We start from the raw sequence: 26,994 nt of genomic DNA, 5'->3' as shown, positions 1-26,994 counted from the left end.
AGCAGGACTAGAGGGAATAGCCTCAAGTTGCACCAGGGGAAGTTCAGGTTGGGTCTTAGGAAAAATTGATATTCTGAAGGAGTTGTCAGGCACTGGAACAGGCTGCACAGGGAGGTGGTAGAGTCACTGTCCCTGGTGGCAATCAAGAAATGTTTAGATGCCATACTAAGGAACACAGCTGAGTGGGTATATATCGGCGGTAGGTGGACGGTTGGACTAGATGATCTTAGAGGTCTTTGCCAACCTTCATGATTCTATGATTTTATGCTAAAGCAGGTACCTGATACTGAAATAAAGGAATTTTTTTCCTAAGATTGGAAGTTTCATATTCTGGAATAGAAGCAAATCAGGCTCTTTATGTTTAACTTATTATGTGTAAATTGGGCTTGAAAAGATTGCTGCATTTTGGTTATATTATAGTTGGTATTGTAATGGACATTGTGAAATACTTAAGTTATTATTTCATGGTGTACACATGTATAACAAAGCCTTAGTTATGGTCAATAAATTGCATTGATATAAACTTGAATGTGTATATAAATGACAACAATTTTCAAATATAGTACTAAGACTCTTGAGTATGGACAAATTACATATTACCACTGTCTCACAATGGAAGTCCTTTTATCTTTGACTGTCAATGAAGTCTTACTTATTTCTGTCTTTTTTGCATAGAAAATGCAAGTGTACAAGTGGAAGGCTTGCTACAGTATAAGGGGAGCAGCTGTGGGAATTCCAAAAAGCAGTTGTCTTAGTATGTTTCTATTTTTGTAGCTCTAGCAAGGTGTTCTGTAGTACCATCTGTTCTTCTGAGAGCTTGACACTGAAAGGTTTATCAGACATCAGATTATAACCAACACTATGCTTTGTGTTATCTTTTGTAGATTAGGAAAGGAATGATACCTGTTTATAGCCTACTCAATCTGAGTCTGCTCTTACTTTTGAGATTCTTCCTGTGGGCAGTAAGTAGAGGATTAAAGCTGGTAGACGTATGATAGAGGAAAAATGTGTTCTGGGTCACTTAAGTGAGGCAGAGAAAGTGAGGCAATGAAAAAACATTAAAATTCACAACTTAAAATGGAAGTGAAATAATACTTCTAATCTTACTTCTTCTGCTGGATTTGTCAGTTATCATCAAATGGATGGACAGAACCAATAGTTTAAATGAATTAGATGGTAGCACTCTGTTCAGTGTCATTCTGTTAAGGACATGATATCGAACAAGAAAAAAAAGTTTTTTCCTTCTGACAAAGATTTCCTGGCCATTATTTCTGATGATACTAAATGCCCCTGCATTGAAGCATGGGTCACCAAATTGATTCATTTGGCACTGATAAGGTTGTAAAAATCACAGCAATGTAGGAAGGAGTGTCATGAAAAAAAAAGCATCTGGTTTTGACAACCTTCTAAATAGAGGAAGTGTTGAAAGAGTAGAAATTGTTTCTATCAGTGGAAATCATCATCTGATCTGTAGATATCTGAGTCTTACCAGCTTAAAGTTTCTACCTCCTTAGTTTGGCTGCCTGCCAGAACAGCTTTCTGATTCTTGATTTTTCACCATATTTGGAAATCTCTGTTTTTTTTTCATTGATATCAGTGGTACCTATGATGCTTACAGCCACAGCATTAGCAATCTCGTCATTTTTTAAACCTGAATAATCATTACAGAGAATTTTCAACAGTTAGGTTTTTGGTATGCAGAATTCTTCACAGTGTTTGTCTTGTCTTGCTACAGCATTTTACTCTTGTTGTGGAGGTGCTGTATGGCAAATGAAGGTGGCTGAAGTTTGGAATTTACTAGTAAAATTTTACTGTAATGAACCAGTTAAGAAAAACAAGAAAAGGTAAACCATTTATTGATGAAAGGAACAGGAAAAGGGAAATTAATAGTTATAATTGTATGATTTTTAAAGGCAAACTTCTTCAAAACCATCCATCCTGGAGCATAGCTATTTGGCAGTAGAAAAATATATTGTAAAACTGGTTTCTTATTTACAATAGATCATCTTTCTGTAATTGTATCAGAAGATGTGTTGATTATATTATTTGCAGTGCAACATACTAAGTGCATGGATTTTTATCCAACAGTTCCAACTTCCAGTTTCCTCTTCCTGTCCCTTTTGCTCTTCTTTCTTTTAAAATTACCCTCCTTAGTAATCCATATAAAAGAAGCTGGTGGTATTGTTTTATCCAGTTGTGGAAGAAGCAAGTGGCAACAGTGTTTTCAAGCATTTAGAAAGAGACCTGGATTAATTAAAGACAAAGAAAGTGGAAAACTTCTAGATTGAGGCTTGAACCGAGTTAATGGTTTCCCAAGATGTTTTGTCAGTGTTGCTAGTTTAATCTGTTCCCACTCCCCATGGTTTGTCCTCATGTTTAAGCCAGCACAGTTCTCTGTGAAACCGTGCTTAAGTCTTGTTTCACAATCAGCATGGCCTGCCTACATCTTCCAGATACTTCTTCCTTAGCATAGAAGAAGATTGAGGTAAATTTGTTTGACAGAGGTATTTATTCAGTAGCTTCATTTGATTGAATAGTTTCAGTTGCATCCTCTAGTATGTGTCAGCTCCCAGTGCTAAAATCCTTCCATTTCCTGTCAGACAGCATCTGCACAGCATCCACTGTGTCCTTGAATGCCTTCATGAATGGGTACTGCTGGAAGCAACTGTTGGGGGTCTCACTAATTCTCTTGTTTGGTTCTGTTTGCTTTTATAGTATTGTCTGAGTATGTCTTGAGTGTTTAATCATTGATTTTTATTTCAGTCCCTTGAAAACACTTCCAGTGTTATGAAGGTATATGGCCTCAAGTTGTGCCAGGGAAAGTTTAGGTTGGATATCAGGAAACACTTCTTGACAGAAAGGGAGGTTAAGCACTGGAATAGGCTCCCCAGGGAGGTCATTGAGTCACTATCCCTGGATGTGTTTAAAAACTGTTTGGATGTGGTGCTCAGGGACATGATTTAGTAGAGGGTTGTTAGTTAGGGTAGTATGGTCAGGTTGTGGTTGGACTCAACGGTCTTTAATGTCTTTTCCAACCTGAGTGATTCTATGATTCTATGAAGAGCTAGACTTACACGTTGTCTTTGGAATCCAGTGTAGGAAGGTGCAGATATTTAGATAAAGCACAAAAGAGGCAAGACAAAAGGAAGCAATCCTTCCTCAAAGTGTCCTGTTCAAATTCTGATAGTCATCAGCTTGGAAATCTTCCATACTAGTTTTTGTTTGTTTGTTTGCTTTGTGTGCGTGTTTTACTTTGTTTTATTAGGGAAATAGAAAGAGCTCAACGCTAATCAAAGAAAATTCTAAAACTTTTAATGCTATTTTAATCAAGCTATTTTTTTCTCTTTCGTTCAGAAGCAGTACATCTTGCTCTGTAAAGAATCCACAGTGTTCATTATCTGGCTTAACATCCGTCAATAACAGCCTTTTTTACCAGACACTTAAAAGAAACTACAGAAATTAATCTACATAACTCAACTACAAAATCATAAATAATTGAGTTGGAATAACACTTGGCCATCTGTCTGCTGAATTAGATTATTGAATCCCAAGATGGTGCTTTGAAGATATTTACAAGTAGTTTACAAATGAATCATTGTAGTGGATCAAAAAATGGTAGTTACAGGCTGTACCTGAGTGATCCATGACATGGGGGACACTTGCTATTTCTGGGCTACCTGAATTCTGAGTGGTAGAGCTGAGTTTTGTTTTCTGTAACTTTGGTTCAGAAGCATTGGGATCTTAGCTGGGTTCAGGGACTTTCCTTTTCTAGTTGTTGTTCCTATGGAAGGCTTTCTTATCCTTCTTTGTGTCCCTTGCCAAGTCCAATTCTAGTAGTGCCTTGGCCTTCCTGACTTCATCTCTACACAGCCTAGCAACATTTCTATACTTCTTCCAGGTTACCTGCCCCTGCTTCCACTACCAGTGCATTTTCTTCTTGCTCCCCAATTTGACCAGCAGGTCCAAGTTCATCTGTGCTGGTCTCTTGCCTTCTTTTCCTGACTTTTTACACGTGGTGTGGAGAGCTCTTGTGCCCTAAAGTAAGCTTCCTTAACAATCTGACAGCTCTGTTCTGCTTCTTTGTCTTCAAGAACAGATTACCAGGGGGTTTTGCTGACTGTCTCCTTGAATAGCTGAAATTTGACTTTCCTAAAATTAAGTTTCATGATTTTACTCTTTGCCTGTCTGATATCTCTTGAGAGTTTGAACTTCACCATTGCATGGTCACTACAACTCAGGTGGCCTCCAATACTGATGTCAACAATCAGTTCAGTTGTTGGTGAGCAACAGATTTATCATTGCATCTCCTCTGGTTAAAGAAGTTATTCTGGATACATTCCAGGAGATTCATTGATTGCCTACGGCTTGCCATGCTACTTTTCCAGAAGATGACAGGGTGATTGAAATCCCTAAGAGGACAAGAGTCTGTGAATGCAATGCTTCCTGTAGCTGGTGGAAGAACCCTTAATCAATAGTCTCCACTTTGTCAGGTGGATAAGAACCATGAGGCTCCGTTTGTTGCCTCTGTCTCTAACCCTCACCCATTTGACTTGTGACTTGATCATGGCCATTCTTCAGATACAGCTCTTCTCACTCTATTCCTTTCTTGATATAGAGGGCAATGTTTCCTCCCCTTCTTCTTCACCTGTCCCTTCTGAACAGCTGTCAATAGTCATGTTCCAGTCTTGGGAATCATCCCACTAGGTTTTAGTGACAGCAACTATATCATGGCTTTCCAATTGCACAGTGGCTTCATTTCATCTGGTTTCTTTCCTAAACTGCATGCATTGGTGTGTAGGCATTTCAGCTGGGCAGCTGGTCTTGTCATCTTCTTGGCAGATAACTCCTTAATTCCTTTGTAGTACTTACCTTTAGTCTCTTTTTTGCTTTCATCATCATAAGATGCAGCTTCACCTCTGTTCCTGGAAAGGTGATGGAACAACTTGTTCTGGATACACTCTCTAAGCAATTGGAAGAGGTTAACAGAAGTAGTCAACATAGTTTCACCAAGAGAAAATTGTGCTTAACCAACTTGGTAGCTTTCTACAATGTCATCGTGTGCTGGGTAGAGGAAGGAAGAACATTTTACCATAAAAGCACACTGCGAGGAAAGATAAAGTCCATATTATGACATGATATTTTCTTATATATGTACTGAAAATAAACAAGGGAGAGAGTAAGAATTAAATAATACTGGTAAAGACAATCTTAGACCTAAGACCTGGAATGGAGAAAGTGTCTTCACTCTCAGGCAGACAAATTACACTGCTTCTCAAAATGCTGTCACGTCCATATGTTCTCACATACTCACTTTTTCAACCTTAAACTTGAGAAATATCTGGAGTTAAAATGAATATGGCTGAGGAGAGAGGGAATTTCTTTTTGGGGAAACTGGTTTCCTCTGGAAAAAATCAAAACTGTTCAGTTATAGATGAGCACGTCAGCAGTAGGAAATAAATTCACCAGTGCACTGATGAAATCCATTGTATAGCTAAGACATCAATGCATGGAATAAAATAGTCTGAAAAGATCTTTTCAGGCTTTATCTGTATTAAATGACTGTATCTTTCAATCAGAGTCTCCTTTTGTATTATTGCTGTCTTTTAAGTTTCATAATTCTACTTGAGATTTGAGACTTCATAGACAAGATTCTATAGTTTATGTCTGGGTTCTTTTTCTCTTTTTTTTTCCCCCGCTTATTTGTGCTGAAAAAAAAAACTTGGCTTCCAGAAAGACTTTCTCCTTTTTCATTGTTTTCAAAACATTTAAAGATACTCGTTAAATAAGTATTTTTTAAAAAGTCTGTGCTTGGTGTCCAGAGATGCTACAAAATTGTTTATACGTGGAATATTTTCTTGCTGATCGCACTAAGAGAATAAACTGAATTAATTTTCCATTAGGTGCATTAAGATTAATGAAAGTAATTCATTAGTTGCTAAATAGCTTTCATCTATTAGTTGATTGAAAGCCTTCATTTTGTCAGTAGGGAAACCAAGCAGCTAACTGCTGATAATCTTTATCATTTCATGGAAATCAGTATAGATGAAGGCATTCATCATTTTTCAAAATTTTGAGCCCTCCTTTTCATAAAATCAGTTATCCAGAGACTAGTAAGCTTCTCTTCAGGCATTATTGATCCTTTTGCTCTCATTTCCTTGCCATTCCTTGATATCTGCAGATATTTTATTCATAAGTACATGCTAGCCAGAGGGATATTGCAAGTGATGCTATAGGAGTGCCATTCAGCTTTCTGAACCAGCAAAAAGCGGTTGAATATTGAATGTCAAAGCTGGGTTGTGTATAATGTCTTTCCACTGCCCTATAAAATGTAAGAATTAAAGAAGTTGCTGTTTCTTGATTGTCACCTTGGTCAACCATGCTACTCTACACATTTATGAAATAGAGTTAATCTGATCTGGCTTCTTACTTTCATGCCCAGATAGGTTTTGAACATCTCTAAGGATGAGGACTCCACAAGCTCTCTGTTTTGGTGTTCAGTCACCCTTACATTAAAGAAAAAGCAATCACTTGCATTTATTTACCTCACAGTCCCCATGTGTACTCCACTGGTTTCTCATCCCAAGGTAGAACCTCCAAATGCTCTCTCACTTAACAAGAAACACCTCATCCTCATATTTCAGCCTGTCCTTCCCAAATAGAGCCTATATATATCCACTGCAGAGCTCCTGCTGTGTAAGCTGTCCCACTGGGTCTCCATTATCCCAATGAGAGCCCTGCAACTGCAAGCAGCTCTCTGATTTCTCCTCTTTATTCCCCTTACTGTATGCACTGGTGTACAGGCACTTCAGAGTAGCATCCTGTTGTGATGATTTCCCTGCTAAGGTATGAAAGCTTCCTCCAGAGCTCTACAAGAGCTGTGTTGTAGACACGACTTTAATTACATGCAAGCACTTTGGGTATGCTTCTTTCATTCATGTTTGGTTGATATGAATTCTCTCGTGTCTACATCACCCCATACCTTTTGTTTGCCAGCATCACCTATGCATGGAAAAAGTATGAAGAGAAACTTTGCAGTGAAAAAAAATCAGTTTTCAATTTTAGTAATTTAATATGGAATTAAAAGAATTACTTGATAAAGATTGGAATAAGATAAATGTTGACAATAGTAGTGTTAAGTAAAATAGTTTTATATCTCAACTAATTAGCTGGTTATCAGAAATTTCGATAAGTTTACAGAAGGATGAGTGTGTAATAAGTCTATGGGAAACAAATTTTAAAAGGATTTTTATGTCCATGTGCTCAACCATGTGCCAGCATGCACAGCTCTGCATGTTTGTTTGGAAAGAAAAATTCCAGTTTATTGTTATTTCACTTTATTAGTATGTGAATTCATTGTAGAGCCACTACCTTATTTTCTTCCTTCTTTCATGTATGAAATATTTTCTGTTGTGTGCACAAAAGAAACTATTAATATATATAGCAGTCATCTGTCATACATCATCCTAACTGAGGCATTAAATGGTTTTAAAGGCTCTCAGAAGAAAACTGTCAGTCTTACCCTCCGATCCTTTTTACAGCAAAATTTTCAAGATACCAAGGCAGAGGAAGCATGAACTTAATTTGAATAGTACATTTAAAGGTGTTATAGCGTTGATTATGCATCTTTAAAAACGGTGACACAGGTTTTTGCAACAGCAAAGCTGTGCTTTTATCCCAGCATGATTGACATATTGCTCAGTTAATTTTTAAAGTCTTTCATGTGCCGCAGAGGCTCAAATAACCATCAATTTATATTTAGTTAAATTGAAGTTGCTAATCTTACGACCTATTTACGTATACATTTCTTTCTTTGTCTTAAATTTTTTGCTCAGTATAATTTAATTTCATATCCTTAGTTCACGTATCATGAGAAATATTAATTTTCCTGTATTCATTTTTATGCCTTTCATGTCTTTCACATTTGTCTCCTCACCATTTGATCATCTCTGTTCTGAATTTTTGAGTCCACATTTTATCACTTGCAGCATGAAGCCCATTCTGTTCCTTTTCTCATTCTTGCCCACCCTTCACTTGTTTTCAGTACATCTTCTCCACCCATAAATATTAATTCTTTTTGTCTTGTATATGCAGAAGAAAGAGTGTTACTGTTGATTTACCAACCTGACAGTTGAATTTAAAATCTAGAGAAGCTGAATGTTTTATGTGCTGTCAGGTTTGCAGACAGTGTAACAAAACCACTGTGAATCTTTAGAGTCTATAAGCCTTGCTATATATCTGAAGTTGTGAAGTAAATTTCAAGTTCAGTACCTATTAATTATTTTAATTTGAATTTTGATCATGTCAGGCATTTAAGAACTCCAGAAATGATAGTAGGTGAGCACTATGGAGACTGAGAAATAGTTATTGCTGTATTAATGTACTTGACAAGGATGCAAAAGCAGACAGAAAGTCTACTTCTACTTCAGTGAAGGAGCCCTTGAGGGAGGCTGTGTTGTCCGTGTTGTCCTGTTGCCCATATGAGACCACAAGAGGGACTGAGTTTGGATGATCCCTGTGCTTAACCCTGAAGGAAAGGCCAGAGAGGGCTCAGCCCTGTATTACAATTTTTAAAAACATGACTACGAGGTGCATTTGGTTATGCAGTCTGCTGTTATTTAGACTTAACACACCCTTTGAAGAATCTCATATTCTCCTCTGGTGAATTCAGGTGAATTTCTGTCATCAACCTTTATTTGAAAATTTTATTCTCTCTCTCTCTCTCTCTCTCTCTCTCTTTTTGTTTTTAAGGTATCTCATTGAAAACTCTTTATGCCTCATCTAAAGCTTAAAATAAATAAATAAATAAAAAAGGCTTTAGAAATGATAGTCATGGGAACAATAAAGAATGTTGTGAATTTCTTTGTAAATAATTTGAATATACTGTGTTATTATTTAGATTCACTGTTTTGTTTTGTTGCTGCACTATTAAGTGAGAAGGTGATAAGAATAAGATATTTTGATTTACAATTTTCTGACACAGTTTCTGTAGTGGATATTAGGAAATGACCACACTTTCAACACACTAACAATCTAATTAGTTATCTTAGAATAAAAGAACATAAAAAATTAGTTGGATGGCAGGAAGTCTGCATTATCTTTTTCACATTCACATGTCCTAGACTAAGTATGATGTTTCACAGTCAAGCCTATTGATGAGTTTTCCATTGAACTGGTGCTTATATTTGCTTAAGTGTATGGTTATTGGGGCACTTTCAAATGTATAGCTTGGAGTAGCATGATGTGGAAATAGAACACAGCAGAACTTTTATTATGTCAGAATTTTATTATGTCAGAATTTTATTATGGCAGCTTTGCAGCTCAAAAAAAACCCACCACTACTCATTGTATTTCCAGCGTCATGGTCTTGAATATTGCTTTTGCCCTTAGAATCTCTTGGTTGTTTGAAAATAATTCTCTGTGCTGCGAGGAGGGTGATTCAGTTTATCCACAATAAAAACAAAAAGGCATCTGAAAAAATAGGTATTAGCTTGGTAGTGATTCAGTGGTAGTTCTTTTACTTGGTCATAAGTAAGTAATGGATTTATCATGATGTCATACTAATTTATTGATCGTCCAGGATGACACCACTGTGATGCAAGTTCTGATGCCCAGAAATTTGCTTTGGCGCATCACAGTAATTTCTGTTGATTTGATCCAATTTACAATCCAAACTTACAATTTTACTTAATTAGGAAGAAATAAGAAAGTCTAGATTCATGGAAATTGAACCCTTTTTAAACCAACTTTGGTGTAAAGGGAGAAGTAAATCCATATTTTCTACTGAAAAGAGTAGACCTACCACACAAAACCTATGATGGTTGGTGCTAGTATGCTGTGGGATTGTTCTCTTGATGTTCTTCTTCTGTGTCTCAGCTTCCAAATGTGTGTGTGTATGAGGCATGTTATCCTTCAGTGCCAGACTTCCTCACTGACTGATAAAGTGTTATATATGTGGTGCAAACATGAATAAAAGATACCTCAGGGTGTATCTGGTGAACAGATAGAGCACTCTCCTGAAAGCTGGTAGTACTGGAAAAGTTACATAAATTGGATAAGCAGTATGGGATTGAGGATGTTATGTTCTAGTTTCATAAACGTAGCTCTTCAGTCCTATTGCTTATTTTCTTTCTGGTTTTGCACAAGAGATTTGTATAGTAGTTGAAACAGAAAATTAATGTAATTGTAAAAGTAATTAGCAGCAGGTTTTGATTTTTTTTTTTATTTTTGATTTTTTTTTGAATCTGGTGGCTTTTTGTAACAATTTACTGTTGTATTTATACAACAATAATAATTTGGGAGGTTATATAGAAAAAGATATATTCATATATTCTAGTGCATAACTGTAGGAAATACAGCAGACTAGATAATATTAAAACTTTGTTATATAGGCAAATGTTTGTTAATATTAAGAATTTTAGCCTGATAGAGAGTGGTAGGTTGTAGAACTGAAAAGAAAGAGATAAAGTATCATACAGCTGTAAATTGTCCTCAGCTCTGAACTGTTTGTTAAGTATTTGACCCTTTGCAGCAATAACTTTCTGGAGGAAATACAAGAAGACAATCATTTTAAATTGTGGACTTGATAGCTCAGGACATGTGTGTCTGGGACACGCTGATTAGAAATCATAGTGTTGATTCAGATCCTTACAACTCCTGAAAGCTTTAGTTTCACTAAAACAGTCTTGTAGATGGGGACTAGTGTTACAATTGGTGGAAAGGAGGGTGAGATTGGGGGAGAAAACTGGAGGTTTATTGCCAGTGCTTGGCAACCTGGAGTTTTTTAAGAGAATCCAGAATTAATTAAACTCATCTACTCTGTACATGCTAGGATTTACATTATTTTAAAATTACTAAGAAATAAGATATATGTAGCAGTGCATGATCACTTAGTTATGAAAGGCAATAAAATAGATTTTGATCAAAAAAAAAAAAGAAAAAAAGAAAAAAAGAAAAAGTAGTATAAATTATCAACATAGTTTCTGTTTCCACTTCTCTTCAGTATTTACATACTAATATGTAACATAAATCTGGAGGTGTATGACTAGGTTCAGTCTTTGGGAAGTAAACTCTGGTCGGGCTGATCAATTAGTTGATGTTGTTCATGTGTACTGAATATCATACTTATGCCAATATAATTGTGTAGTTTCTGGTTGTTGAACAGCAAAAAAACTTAGAGTGAATAGGAACAAGAGGAATTTTCTGTTATAGATAGAACATTTCTTTGATCTTTTGTATGGAGGAATTTGGCATCTGAACTACCAACCTAGCATAAATTTTAGATCTTGAGACTAAAAGCTATTGTTATTAATGGTTCCTTGGTAGCAGTAACTCATTTAATTATGTGTGCTGTCAATAAAATTCTGATTCATGGTTTCCAGTTGGTTGTACAACTTCTTCAGACAGTTCAGGGTACGCACTGGGATTACTCTGATGGGATAATGAGTGTAACTGGCATATGAAAGAAAAAAAAACACAGAGCAAACCATCACTGAGAGAAGGTCTGAATCAACCTGGTTATTTCTAATGAGCATTCTGCATGTGCACATTTCTTGTATATTTTGTTTGTTCGGAAAGTACAGTTAAATGCACAAGTGATATTCACAAGGTCCCTTCTAACCTGAGCTACTCTGTAATTCTGTGATTTTCAAGTCCTTGTCAAGTGCTTCATCTGCTAAATGAAACTTGCTTGTTTCCAAATACTAGTGGATCAAACTTCTCAGTTAAATACTCGGTGAATTTTTTTACTATTAAAAATTTAATTAGGCTTTCTGACCCCAGAGTAAAGACCACTAAGGCTTGTTTAAAAGCAGTCCAAACTTATAGTTGAATCAGTAAATACAGGTATTACTACAAGTATCCTCCTTTGGGTCAAAACAGAAGAAAAATATTTTTACTGATCTTTTTTTTCCCCCCTTAATTATATGATGGATGGGTAGCGTTTGCCTGAAACATTATTAATTAAATTTGAGGAAGGTTAATTGAATTCTTATTGAGTCTACTGCAGCACAGGCACCTGATTAACTCACCTTGATGTACAGAAAGCATAGCTGGCAAAGTAAGAAAATAGCATTATCTAGAATGCAGGCTCAATAGGCACGAGGGAGAAACTCATGAGTAAGAAATGTCTTAGGTGAAAAAAGTCATCCAAGCAATTAGTAATTCAGAACCAGGAACAATGTAACTTTGGATTCCAGTAAATGTAAATTATGGCAAGCTAGAAAAAAGCATATTCCCTAAGATCTCATATAAGCATATGGATAGATTTATAATTCATGATCTTTCACGTGTTTATGTGCTGTGCTAGATTATAAAGTTATTTTTATGTTTGTTATACTTTAAATACTTCCAAAACATGCGAGTGCCCCATGAGGCCTTCTGAGATCATGGTAATGGATTGGAGGACTGGAAATTCTTGCTATGTTTGCTAGGTCACTCAAAGATAAATCCCCTATTTCAGCTAATGGATAACACCCCACTTGGCACAACCACAGTCAGCTATATCATCCTGGCTGCCACTTGTCTTTAGCAGGATGAGCAGTTAGATACTGTGCAAGACTTGTACTAGCATGCATGAGATTCACCTGATGCAAACTTTGTGATTTTCCAGTGTTGCCATCATTGTTTCCAATGCATTGAAGCCAATATGCTGCTTCGTACATAGTATTCTTTTTGTAATCTGCTGATTTGCACAGATGAACTGATTGAAGTGCTCTTGACTTTTGGGGTGACAGCTGTGCATGGATCTCCAGAATGTTGCTTGTCTTTCATGACGCTGTTGCCACTGCTGATACACACTACCTACCACCTCACTGTGCTAACAGTCACTGTTGCTCCTTAAGAGTATTCAGCGAATCTCAGTGAATTTAGTCTGTGCAATTTTGTCTGCATGGAGGAATTCAATTCCACACCTCTGCTTCATACACACTTCCATGTCAGACACCATTGTATCAGACTGCCCCTCTGCTGCCATCTGTTGCACAGCGACAGCATGGAATGGAATACTGGTGGGAAGGTTCAGCCTCTACAGCCATACCACCACCATCTACCTCTGACACTGTGGGCAAGCATAACAACATGGGGTGCATTATTTTTCAAGCTGTCCTCACATGCGTATACCCTAAGAATAGATTCTGTTTTGCTCTCAGTGCACTTTGTGTCATTCCTTTACGTTTGGTTTGCATTTTTTGACAGTTTATGCTTAAAAAAATATTACAATGACTCTTTGCTGAGATACAATAACTTATTTAGGACTCCATCGCCCCACAGATTACTAATAGCCCATCAGTCCTTTATCAGCTTAGGTAGCTAATGAAATGTGTTGCAGCCCACAAGAGGCACAGTCGAGTGCTGAAATGAGTAATTCTTCTTGACTGCTGGACTTCCATTTCCTGGATAGCTAAAATTTTGATGCTCTCTTCATTATACATGTGGTTTAATATCTGCTAATTGTATGAATCCCTCAAATATATACTTGCAACGCTTTTGAACATGGTTTTGATGGGCAGCTCTTTCACTTGGAAGAACACATTCAGTGCAGTCTGTGAAATGGAAGGGTCTTGAAGTAATGTCCTTATAAGTTTGCTAGTTTATGTTAGTCTGTTATCCACTTCAAGTTGCTTACATCTTAAGTTTAACATTACATTACTTTTTTTTTTTTCTTTTTTTACATTACTCAAAAAATGTATGATTTTTTCAATCTGTAGACACGTGGTTTGTTTTTCTTCTGATTTTATGAAATATAGACACTTAAAGTGTTTTGAAGGAGTGGACAGCCTCCAGTTAAAAACATTGTGTAGATATATCTGAAGTGACAAAACATCAACAAAAATGTTCCCATTATGGAGATGAGCTATATCATTTCTTCCCATAATTATCATTAAAAGCTATGTCTAAATGAATATATTTTAGAGGAAAGTATAAGCAATTTGGCTACCTCAAGCAATATATGATATTTTTATTGAGCTGAAAGTGCCTGGTCTATCCTTGCAGTTGGACATCCAGTCTAGGGACTGTTAGCTGTGTCCTGTATATTTAAAGTACTCTGCTATCTGCCTGTAAAGAATCAAGCATTGATTTATACTGAATTAATTAAATTTGTTATTTAATCAGTCATTAACTTTAACCATAGGCTTCAGTCCTACAAACAGCAGTGGTGCACATGAAAGTGCATGGCTCCATTTCATTCATTAAACTGGTAGCTCAGTGACAGTTCAGTATCCATCCATTGAGTAGATAAACTTCAGTATTGTGCTATTTTGCCCTGTAGTAAAAATCTATTGGAAAACAGAGCTCACTTTGTTCCTGTACATTGATTTAGATTTGAGTGAGTTCATTAGTTAGTGATAGTGGAAAGCAAAACCCCTATCTCCACATGCAGTGTACTCTGTTATTTCAACATACAACTCCAGGAGACATCATTGTCATCTACAGGTTTTCTCTAGACCAGTTTGACATAGTAAGAACTTACGTGTTTGGTTTGTTTGCACAGAAAATGTAGGTTGTAGGACAGCAAGTTTACTGAAGAGACAATGTGCCTTCTATCCTCTGGTAACAGAGTCCTTCCTGAAATGTGGAATTTTCCTGTATTAGACAATCAGTGATTTGGGGAGTAAATATTGATGTTCTTTTATGTGAATGTTCAGTACACTCCACCAATAGGGTTCAATATACATGTTATCTGTTTGGGAGGCAAAATTATTGTGTGACGAGTATTACTTAATTTGACACTTAATTACTTAATTTGTCCACCCCTGTTTTCCCAAGGATGTTTTCTTGGTGATGTAAGTTTCTGTGTTTCCACAAGTTTGTACTAGGTTGCAAGAGGTCAGTTTACAAGATACAAGCTGGAATATTTTTGTATATCTTTTGCAATGACAAAAGTAGTTATTTTTTTCATGCGTTCTGCTCACCGTAGCTTATACCCACAGTGAGTCCGTCCTCCTGACAAAAACAAATTTGGCTAAAAAATAACATTCTTTGCAAATGCACAAATGACTAGATTGCTTTAGTCCTGAAATTATTTAGATTTTGAACTCACTCAAATCCATTTTCAGTTTTTGGTTGTAAATTATAGTGTGTCTGATTTTAGTATTATTCTACTCTCATTATCTACCCAGAGAGAATGGAATAGTATGTGAATACTGGAATTGGTTTCTAACAAAAGCATATCTCCTTTCCTAATTGTCTATCATGTAGACTAAACAAATGGTTTTATAGCCATCATTCACAATACTCAGAACTCATATTTCATATCTGTTAGTGGTTGCTGCTCTACTTTGTTCTGTGCCACATTCATGATTTGACAATAAAGGCAATATTTCTAATCAAATGGAATATGAGTGCAAAGAAAAATAAAATGTAGATTCAGTAAATGTCAAACTGACTAAATTGGACAAGCACAGAACATTCAGACATGATTTGCTTGTAAGTGTCAAAATTATAAGAATTCAAAAGCTAGTGTTTTGATGGCAAAATAGACTAAAAAATGAAATTAGTTCCTTTTTTTTTTTTTTTTTTTTTTTTTTTTTTCCCAAAGGCAATTAAAATATAGTTGGATTTTCCTTAGTAGTATAACATAAGCTCATAAAAGAAAAAAAATAAATATTAAGAAATATAATTATCACAGAAGGGAATAGTTCATTTTAATCTCTTTAATTCTTTTCCAGCAACCAGAAAACTCCTAAACCTGATTAATCACTACATGCATTGAAAGGAAATTTTGCTGATTATACTGTGACCAAATTCTGAACTAGAAAATATTATATTAGAATGGAGTTCTTTTTCAATAGTGCAATAAAATACTCGTCTCTGTACCAGCCTCTATGTTTTGATGTGTCAGCCTACCACCTTTTAATGTTGGTTAGATGACTAGATACTTCCACTTTTTCTTAAAGAATTCAGCCTTTAAGTTTGCCAAGTATTTAATGCTTTGATGAATAAAGCTTTATTGAAATAGCTCCTGAACTGCCACAGGGTAGAGGAACCTCGTGAAAATATGGCAATTTAGTGTGAGAGTGAGAAAAATAACATTTATTTTATGAATGGATGAAGAAGGACAGGGCTTTTAGAAATCATATAAATTGAATATGTACTTAATTGAAGAAATGAAGCCAAGTCCCTAACTGCGTATGTCCATGAGGTAACTAAATAAGATTATATTTACAAGCTTTACAGGAGTTCATCAGACTGGCTCTACTGAACTTTTTCAGAGATTCATTTTAAGAAAGCTTCCAGGAAAATTGCTGTGATAAGACAGTATGTATAACTAGGCTTTTTAACAAGGAATTTGCATTTCTGTTTTGTATGCTTATTGTGTAAAATTAAAACCCCTGTCAATACTCTTGACTTTTTTTCCATGTAACTGTTAGGAGAAACAAAGGGCTACATTCAGTCAAGATTTTAGCAATTTTTAGGGTAATACCAGAAATTTATGGATACCATGAAAACATTTAGTCAGTCGTGAAATCTTAATTACATCTCAGAATTAGATTAGAATCTAGAATCCTATACTGAAAAAAAAATCTCTGGAAATGTTGAGAAATTATAAATCAAATGATGGTAATTTGGGCATTCTTTGATAAATACCTTTAATAGTTGTAATTACTCTTTAATTATACTATTGATGAATAGAAGACAGAAATTTTGTCAAAATGAAAGAGTTCTGACTTGAAATATTTGTTTTCATGGTTTTATTTCTTAGCAAGCACTGACATTTCTTTTTTTCTCTAATTCAGATTAAAATAAATTTCAAAGCCATAAAAAGCATTTGCAAAATAGAATTAAAGCCTAAAAGTTGTTATATAAGGAGTGTGAGAGAAAAGAATGACATTGAGAAATATCACTGTAGGGTAGGCTAATACACATATGTTTTACTTATATAAACCTGTGCCTTTCACTGCAGTTCCTGAGTTGCTACTTCACAGGAGATATTATGTAGCACTGATGTGCCAAACTACTTTTGTATGTGATGTTCTCAAGAGTAGTAGGAACAATGAACAGGCCTGAAATTTTTGATAGCTCAAAGGATTTTTAATAAGGAAGGAAAACAGGAATGTCAGTTGTTGAAGTTTTATAGAAAATGGTTTAACTACTCTGTTTCATTTGTTTAGTGCACTCCTTGTTATATATATTTTTTGCATATAGAATGTGTAATGATTGTATTTTCTGTTGAATTTGTTCTTTCTCATTTTAGAATATTGCTTGACAGTTCAGTACTTCAGTAAATCATTTGTTTTCCTTTCATTTACGTTGTTCCTAAAGTGAAAACAGTTAAATTATACATGCTTCAAGAGCAGAAAAACAGAATATCTATGACTCTAGTTTACATCTATTCAGATAAGGTAAAATAAACTAATTGTTTTTAAATAATTGTGTAACAGAAGGTGAATGAACTTTTTGGGAAAAGTGAAATCAGTCCATCTCTCATGTAATGCTACATTACTGCATTATATCAGCAGCACCCCCATTTTGTTATTATTTTCAAATGCCAGATGTGATTGATCACTGAAAGCTTATAATATGGTAATACAATTTTCACAAACAACTTTGTTACATGAATACAAGAGTGTAGCTATTGGCAAAAATCTGTTTTGGTGGTAGCAGTTGTATTTTCGTATTTAATGGAGCTTAATGTGTGAGAAAAATTTGAAGGCCAGCAGAGCTAGAAACATAGCTCATATGTGGTATCTCAGTTTCCTAGATGCTGAAGGGTTATCAGAAGTTCAGCTTCACATTTCCATCACCACAGGATAGAAAACAATACAAAAATCACCAAACGAGTTAGGCTTTCTTCTCTAAAGTGTCCCTCCTTGCATTTTCATTGTGAATGGACAAGTAATGCCCTACTTTGATCAGCATTCTCACCAGCTGTTCTCCAGAGCAGGCCGCAGGCTGGCAAAAAGTACGAAGGCTGATCTTTAAAATTGGTCTTCTATTTTATTGCCATCATTTACCTGGTAATGTTATTTCTCTCAATATAAGGTTAAGTATTTTTGTAATTACTGCTTCATTCTTCAATATTTGAAGAATAATGATATTTATTTAAAGTTCTCCTTGCCTAGCAATAGCTGCTTCTAAACTGAAACGCTGCTGTGTTGTGGTTTTGTTGTGTTTTGGATCATCTGATAAGACAGGAGAAGTCTCTAACCACACAAATTTGGATTTAAAACTATTAATATCAGGTGACATAAGAAGGCTGTACTAACATAGAAAATATCTGTTCTGTCTACTTTAAAATTGAATGACAATATTTTGGAATAAAAAATTATTTTCCTGAGAAATAACACTTTTTCTTTCTTGACTCCGCTATATCCTGTTGCTGTAGTTTTGTGGTTGCTTTTTTTTTTTTTTTGAAGGCACAGTGCCTCATTCTTTGTCTGTCATTTTTGTAGTTGAAGGCGCTTTGTATAAGCTAAATCTTCCCTAGTTATACATTTCCAGTAAAAATAGGTGTTTTTGTTTTCTTCTTCTTCAAAATATTCTTTATAATATTGGCCTGTACACAGGGTACCAGAACATGTTCTGGCATTTGTCTATTTAATTTTGGCATTTTGCTTTCCCCAAACCTTTTTGCTGTATTGTTCTGAAATGTCAGGCTGGGGCCACAGAGATCAACTTTCCAGTTGAGCTGGCCTAAATCACTGTGTGCAGAATGTACTGTACAGTATCTTCAAGGTTTTCAATTCAATATTGTATGATGTTATATTTTAGGTATTAACCTTAATCCATTCTTTAGTTAGGGGCACTGACAGCTGTAGCTTCTAAACAGGCTATACGATTACAGGTTATTCATCAGAGTTCAAAGCATGCTTTAATTTATGCTTTCTCTAAAAAGTACAAAACAGAACTAAATTAAATAATGTTTCAGTAGACCATTTCCTGTAATTTTTCCCAGCATTTTTAATGTTGGCACTTTATTACATACTCAAAAATACTTTCTCTTAAATTACATGTAAAATAACCTTGTGGAAGATTCTTTACAGTCTGATAGTTATTAACATTTGAACTGCCAGTAACTTAACTGACTGAGTATTCTATGTGATTTCAATATACTTTATATGAAGACTGTGCGTTCTTCTTCTTTGAGACCACATATTTGAAATGGAATGATTTTCTTTGGCTTTAATATTATATAGCTCAACAGTGCTGAAAGGTGGATGTCTCTGTACTTAGATTTTCATTAATTGTCCTTAAGACTCTAACTTGCCCTGGTAATTCTGGTCTCAATAATAATTACACAGAACTAGCATTGATTTTCAAGCAAATTCAGATTATTCCTAACAAACACAAAGGCTTGCCTTGCACTCATTTAATGTAAGAGTATGCCTGTAGCGTATGTTGTACCACTCATTGCAGCCAGTCTGGAATGGTTTGTATATTCTGTATCTGAAACAGTACAAATAAATAGGACAAATAAATTTGAATCTTAATTAGTTATTCACAAACTGATAATTGCAAATGCAATCATTAATACTGAACATAGATAATGCCTCAATACAGATTTCACTACTTATGGAGCCAGAACTTCTTTGGCCCTCCACAAGCACTTCATTTGAAGGGAGAGTATGAACTATTTCCTCACTCTGGTGACTTCATTCTGAAGATAGGCAAGACCATGAGATGTTAGTGTTGCACATACGCTCCCCAGGAAGGTGGTTGAGTCACCATCCCTGGATGTGTTTAAAAAACATTTGGATGTGGTGTTCAGGGACATGATTTAGCTGAGGTTTGTTAGAGGTAGGGTAGTATGATTAGATTGTGGTTGAACTTGATTAAGGTCTTTTCTAACCTGATAAATTCTATGATTCTCCATTTGATTTTATGGTGTCAAATAATTTTTGCAGGAATAGAGGTTTTGAAGAGGATAGAAGCAATCTAAAAAGTCCTATTTTTTTAATTGAATAAATTATTTTTGAATTTGATATTCTTAGGGCAGCTCTCTACTCCTGTGCAGGTCTGTCACTACTGGTGTGGCTAATGTTAGATATTTGAAGCCAACTTTCAGTTTTGTAGTTTGGACAAATGTAATGTTATAGGCTTGAGAAGGGTTTAAACTTTGGTTTCAGCCTAAGTGAAAGAAAGAGATGAAATAATCCAATACTTTGTGAAAGGAAAAATTCTAAAATTCTTAGGTACACAGATGTCATACTGTTTCATTGCTATATGATTTACAAAAACAGTTGTCAACTCTCCTGACCTGAGGTGATTTGCTTTAGTTTGGTGGATAACTGATATTTTTTTATCTTATGATCAGCTTCCCTGTATCTGTGCTTGGTGCAGCCTCCTGGGAGTTGTAGTTGCTGCATTTTGTGCTCTTTACTTCCCTGTGATGCAGCTTGACTAGCTGAAAAAGACCCCTGGTTCACTGAGTTGGGCAGCTCTCAGGTGGCACTGTGATGATTTAATTAAAGAAGGATATTACAGTGATTGTTGACATGTGTAGTCCTTGCAAAGAGCAGCTCACATGGGAAGAAAGACTGAAGCAGCTAGAGTGGGTTTGATGGGGTAGTTCAGCTGTTTGTCTAAACATACAGATTTTTACCTCAGTGAAGCACAGCAAAAGGCTTTCTTACAAATTCTCTTTACCCTGTAATTGTAGGCTTTTTTAGCTGATGGGCATTTCAACAGAAAATCTCTAGTAGAGAGTGCATGAGGGAGCATGTGTAGTAAAATGGAGTTTCAAAAGAAAATTACTATTGAAAGCAAGAGCAAATATAGGTAATTCATTATCAATATACTGCTAAATACTTCTTCACACAAAAAATGCTTCTTATGAATCACCAATACCAAATTATTAGCAGAGATTAATTTTTGCAAGATTTGTATGTTTAGTAATGGAATTCATATTTAGATTTAGAAATGTAATGATCTGGGTTATCCCAAACCACTTGTCTTTGAAATTTAAGAAGCTATAAAAATTCTGCTCCTAGGAGCTGGATTCATTTCTCTCAACTGTAAGTATATAACGGATACTAGGATGTGTTTGTTGTCAAGCCTTCCACTATCCATCATGGAGATACCTTTGGGGAAGAAACTGATTGAAGACAGAGGCTTTTTTGTGGCAGGAAGACCATCAAGAAAGAAAATTAGCCAAATTAGCACAGTTCTTTCTCAAACTTTTAGAAGTACACTCAACTGAAAACTTTCACCTTCGCTTCTGTCTTGATAACTGCTGGACTCAGATACCACTGCCTGTGGGCTTGTCAGTTTTCAGTGGTTTCTGCCTGTGTGGTAGGCCATGCACTTCTCCATTCCTAGCTCTCACAATCGTATTTTTCTTCTCACAAGATGCATTGTCAGTGTTGTCGTAGAATTTATCTTTGAAATAAATTTGACAGTACCCCTGTATATCAGGACCAAGATTACAAATTATCTTCACAAGGTGTGTGAAGTTTTAAATAATAATATTGTGTTATAAGTTTGGTCTGAGTTGCCTTAGGCATCAGAAGTTTAATGAGTTTTGCCAGGGTTAGATCTGACTCAGTAGTAAATAAATGACACAGTCTTTGATGTTTGGAATTACTCAGAAAAGTACCTGCAGAATCCTTGCTACATTGGAAACCTCTTTCTGTACTTTCCCTGTTAATTCTGTAACCGTGTCTGAGAAGTGCTATGAAGCATGCTTATATAACTTATTTTTTCTCATATAAGTTAAGCTTTGTTTTAAGAATGATCATGAGGCAGTTGTTTGTGCATTTGTTTTCTTTGAGTTCTCCAAGAAGGCTTAGGGCTAAAAAAGTTAATTCCATCGCATGGTTAAAGCTGGTCAGGTTTAGCAAAGTAAGCAGGAGATAAAAGACTGGGAAAACCTAATTGTGAAGGGAAATGAAGGAGCTATGTTTCCCTTCTGAGCATCAGGTCAGGTGACTCAGATGCAAGAAAAAAAAAAGAAAAGAAAAGAAAAAAAAAAAGAGAATTTATATGTCAGGCATCAGCTTGTATTTCTCAGATTAGAATTCTTAAGCAAATTTAGATGAGCATTTTTGTTTATCACTCTAATTAAAACATTTTGCCCTTCTCATTGTCTTAAGTCATTGTTGATGAATGGCAGCCTTGAGTGCTGCTTCCCGAATATAATTAAATGAGGACATGTTTTCTGTGGAAGAGATTATACGTTTGCTGCATTCAAAACAGCCAAAACTGCAGACTACAGGTACTTGAAGTTAAACTGTGCACTTTTGTAGCCTGGATTAGATGATTTTGAATATTTAGTTGAAGTTTTCCTTTTTTAAAGAATTCACACTTTGAGGTTTAAGTTGACCGTAAAACACAAATGACCTTTTAGTCTTTAGGTTCAAAAGGGACAAGACAAATAAGAATTTAGGAGTCTGACTGATGGAAAAGACTACCAGGTCAGTTATAATGAGTAAGGTATGCGTTTTGTTTGAACTTGTGTCAGAATGTCAGATCATTTCCAGTTATTATGCAGTAATCTTTTTATGCCGAACTAACCAAGCTGCTCACAACAGTGATGTCTGGCGTGTGAGCTGACTTTTGAGTAAAGGGTGTATACAATTGGCACAGAGCAATATTTTGAGCTATACCTGCAGGAGGTATGTAATTTTTCAGTTCAGCTGTCCAACATCTCACTGTCCTAATTATGTCCTATGCTGCTTAGTTTAAAACCTGTTCATGACGCAAGTTTAGGGAAGCATATGTGAATGCCAGTTAACAATTTATTCCATATACACTCAAAAGACTGATTGCCAACAGCATGAATAATGCTAGTCATTGTGTGCACCTTTGTGCATTCCAAAGAAAGAAATATCTGCATATAATTTCCTGGAATATCATATTTCAGGATTGAGTCCCCCTTATTACAGTGTATGTGTATCTTTATCGTGTTGCTTTACGTTGCTTACAATACATGTTCAGAATTTATCATCAAATTTTCTTATGTTTATTTCTGCAGAAAACCTGTATATCTCTAAGTGCACTTTCTTGTTTAAAGCAAAGATACTCACTTGAATTTGAGAGACTTCCTTCACATTTAGGAGCTCATAAAGATGGTTTCCCATCTGAATTTGGGAGTGAAAGAAACTTGCACTTATTTGTGTGGACAATAAACGTGGGGACAGATTCCATTTTGTAGGCAACAGCTTGTCTACTTGACTGTTTATTTGGAACATTATTAGTAGCTTTTTTTTTACTTAAATAATTAAATTTCATGCTAAATGAACATCATAAATTGACACAGACAAAAAGCACTACTACCTTTCTTTGGAGTTGTATTTGTATATTCTTTAAATGAGAACAGTAATCCCAGCATTCTACATCTTCCTCTATGCTATACTGACAATGTCTGCTTTTTCTCTGTACTTCTTTGTTTTGGACTACACCCCTGGATTTGTATTCCTTGGATTGTTAATACGTTATCTGTTATTAGAGGGAGCATTTGAATCTCTAGACACCATGTAAATAGGTTTTCCATAAGCAATGGAAGTGTTTGATTTTGTTTTCACTTTTGGCATGGATTTTTTTTTTCCCCCTACATATGCCATGCATGTGATCCCAGCTCCCTCTCCCTTTCTGCATTTGTACAGCACCTTCATTGTGGGAATTTATTCACAGTTGCTAATAATGCTGATTTGCTATTTTCTGATTGCAGTCATCAGACCTGCAGAATAAAGGTGGTTAGAATAATTTGTTTTTCTCTTTTTTTCCACATCACCCAGTCACAAACTTTTAAAGCTTCCCCCTTCTCTCCCCCTCTCCCTGGAACTTAATGGGGAACACAGATGAGATAGCACAGGTCTTTTTAAGATTTGACTAGTAATATGAAATGTTCAGTCAGATTTGGCTTTCATTGGTAACTTAAGGAAAGAAGATAGTTGAAAGTTATTTCACCAGAATATTATTTTATATTTTGAGAAGGCATTTGAAGAAAGAAAAAGAAGAAAGGTGGAAGTTATTTAATATACAATTAAGATATTAATCCACAATGAATTTTGCAAAAAAAAAAAAAAAAAAAAAAAAAAAAGATTCATTGTCAGCCAATGATTCTGTCTAAATAGTCTTTGTATTTTCCAACAAAAGTGTTTGTAGTTCATATGAAAGTGAACCGTTGGGTTAAGCTTGAGTTATAAAATATATGGACCAAATTATCCTGAATAACTGAGTTGAAAAAAAAAAGAATGGTTAATGTGGAAAATATGAGAAAAATAAAACAAAAACACTTTAAGTGTTTTTATATCCACTCCATTAGCGATTAAAAAAAAATCTGTTTCTGGCCCTGCTGTTCCCAGGGTTGCAAAACTGCATTATGTCATAGTTTTTTCCACTTCTCAAAAGAAAAGAGGGATTTTTTGCTTTGAACTTAAAAGCTGTATTTTTTGTTTTGAACAGCCTTTGACAACTGTGTCAGTACCGTGGAAAGCTGAATGAATGTATCATACTTTTTTACTTGATGCGATACCAGTAATACAATCAAACATTAAATTTTGAACCCAACAATAGTATTTAACTATGTTATCTACTTTATACCTTTTCTGCATTGATATTTTCTTCTCTAAAGACTTTGAGCCCATACGTGAAGTTATTGTTGACTATGATAAAGTACTACCAATACTTCATCTTGTTAAAATAAATAAATAAATAAATAAATAAATCTAAAATGAAAATCATAAATGTAAAAAAGAAGCAAGAACAGACTTTGCATTCTGCAAGATTGGCCTAGGTTGTATTGTAGAAGATTTTATAGGAATAATTCTGACTTTCTTTATTCATTCTTTTATGTTTTATTTTTTTATCTGTGTTCAGATGGAAGACGTCATAGCTCGCATGCAAGATGAGAAAAATGGAATTCCCATTCGTACAGTCAAAAGTTTTCTTTCCAAGATCCCCAGTGTCTTTTCTGGTAAGAGTCAGTGTGATTTGATATTATTTAAGATTCCCATTTTACCTTGTGTAAGAGGATGTTCAGATGACAAACATTTACCTTAGTGTTACAGGGAATACACAGTTACCTGGTCTGAGGAAACATCAACTATCTTTTCAGTACTTTGACAATAAAAATTGTTGATATGTTTCTTGCACAGTGGAATGTGTTTTCACATATATGTTTTTGCCCAGTAGATTTTCTGAAGGCAGTACTTCATTTACTGCAAAAATTCAATTTATTTTTATTGCAGTTTTTTTTGCATTTCAGATCTGATTTTTAACATGTCTATGTAGCAAGTATTAAGAGTTTAAGATATAGGGCAGCATATGAATATAAAAACTATCACAGTATCAGCACAAGAAGATAACAATCATAGCACTCTACAAATGATGCTGAATTGTTGACATTTCTTACAATGCTTACAGTCTGCTTTTATGAGCTTTGGCTGCTGGTGCCCAAGAAGCCACCACAGAGGAAAAGGAAAAATAATGGTATGCTAAAGATTATTTCACCTTGTGAAATTTTGAAAAAACATATTCTTTATATTTCATGTTTTCATGGAGGGCTGATCTATTGCTTAATGTTGAAGTCCGTTGAATATGTTCCCAGGTATGTATAAGCTGCTTGAATTCAAACACTGTTTTCATTTGATTTCTTTCTTGAAATCTTTCAAGAAGAAATAATTCAGTTGAGTTTAGCAGATTAGAATATGCTTAGATTGAGTTTGCAAGCTATTTGATGAAAAAGAATACAAACCCATACATGTGTCAAAATACTATTGTACTAATACTACATAACATGTATCAGGGGCTTGCACACTTATTTGAGAGTGTGCAAGATTGAGTAAACAGCAAATTTATCTGTGGTGTAAACTAGAGCTAGTGAATTGCAGACTAATTTGGATAACAGCATTTCAGTCACCTACATCTAGGAAGTGAAATGAATTATGAAAAAAATGTCTTGACTGAATTCCAATGTGCCAATATGCAAAACACTGAAAACAAGGACGTAAAAAAAGGCATGTCCTGTTCCTTATACTCCATCCCTTGGTTTGCAGAAATTCCTCACAGCTGTTTAGCATCAGTGATGTTAATGATACTCATTTGAATTCTTTTATACAATAAAATTACACCTCATATTATTCAAATAACTATGGTGAACAACTTAGTATATTTCAAAGTTCGAAACAGAAATGACAGGGCTTATTATGCATATTAATGAACAAATACTGAAGAGGAAAGAATGCATCCTTGACTAATTCCAAGTGGCACTTTGCATAAAAGAATCATTGGAAGTGCAGTACAGTGAGCTGACTACTGACTTCAATTTGTATTTCTGGCAGACCTACAACCTGTTGTATTAATCAGTAGATGTCTGTGGTGCATTTTAATTTGTCATGGCAAGCAACAAAAATATCAAACCTCAGAATTATGCTGCAGTGTTTCTTCTTAGATACAATGAGCTAATGGTTTCATTGCATTCAATTTTTTTATACCAGTGTTTGTGCCATTCTTAGAGCAGATATTCCACTGACTACCCAGCTATAAGTTGCTTAATCAGCATAGTGCTTTACTGATTATTCCTGATGCTAACTGCCTTCTGGGGCCATTGTAACAGGATATTGTATGTCTAGTGTGATTTTGGCCAATAATATTTTTACAATAGACGTTAGCCCTTACTGAATCTTTGACCTCATTCAGCGAGTGCTTGTGAGGTCTTTGAGCAGAAAGGATTTACAATGTGCTGTAGCAGATGGTCTTTGTAATGATAGTTTACATCCAGCTGATTCACCACAGTGTTATTTGCAGCTAGGCTCAGAGTAGATACAAACAGATGAATAGGCGTGGAGAGCTTTGTAGAAAACAGACTAATGGGCCATTGCATCCTTGAACATCACTGGTTAAAAACAGGCATGTTGTATTGTTAGTACCACACTGGTCATTGCTAATGGAAATTCTTTAAAAATTGCTAAAAAAATTGAATATCTAGTAGAGAGCATTTAAAGGAGAACTATCAAGATGGTGAAGGCTCTATAGGGTAAGGTGCATGAGGAGTGGCTTGGTTTGTTCAGTCCAGAGCAAAGGAGGCTGAAGAGAGACCTTAAGGTGGCTGCGGCT

At 35.3% G+C, this 26,994-nt stretch overlaps 1 protein-coding gene across 12 annotated transcripts in view; it reads left to right on the top strand.

The window, feature by feature from the left end:
• RGS7 (regulator of G protein signaling 7) overlaps positions 1 to 26,994 on the top strand; it is a 237,511-nt gene that overhangs the window by 91,279 nt on the left and 119,238 nt on the right. For all 12 annotated transcript variants that reach the window (XM_072332703.1, XM_072332691.1, XM_072332704.1 and 9 more), the window contains one exon: positions 24,757 to 24,853. In XM_072332703.1, the coding sequence (XP_072188804.1) occupies positions 24,757 to 24,853 (97 nt within the window). The remainder of the gene's footprint in view (positions 1 to 24,756; positions 24,854 to 26,994) is intronic.

This window comes from Excalfactoria chinensis, chromosome 3 (assembly GCF_039878825.1).
Source record: "Excalfactoria chinensis isolate bCotChi1 chromosome 3, bCotChi1.hap2, whole genome shotgun sequence".
In the NCBI taxonomy this organism is placed as follows: domain Eukaryota; kingdom Metazoa; phylum Chordata; class Aves; order Galliformes; family Phasianidae; genus Excalfactoria; species Excalfactoria chinensis.
Note: the sequence above shows the minus strand (reverse complement) of the source record. Positions and strands in the feature narration are given on the sequence as shown.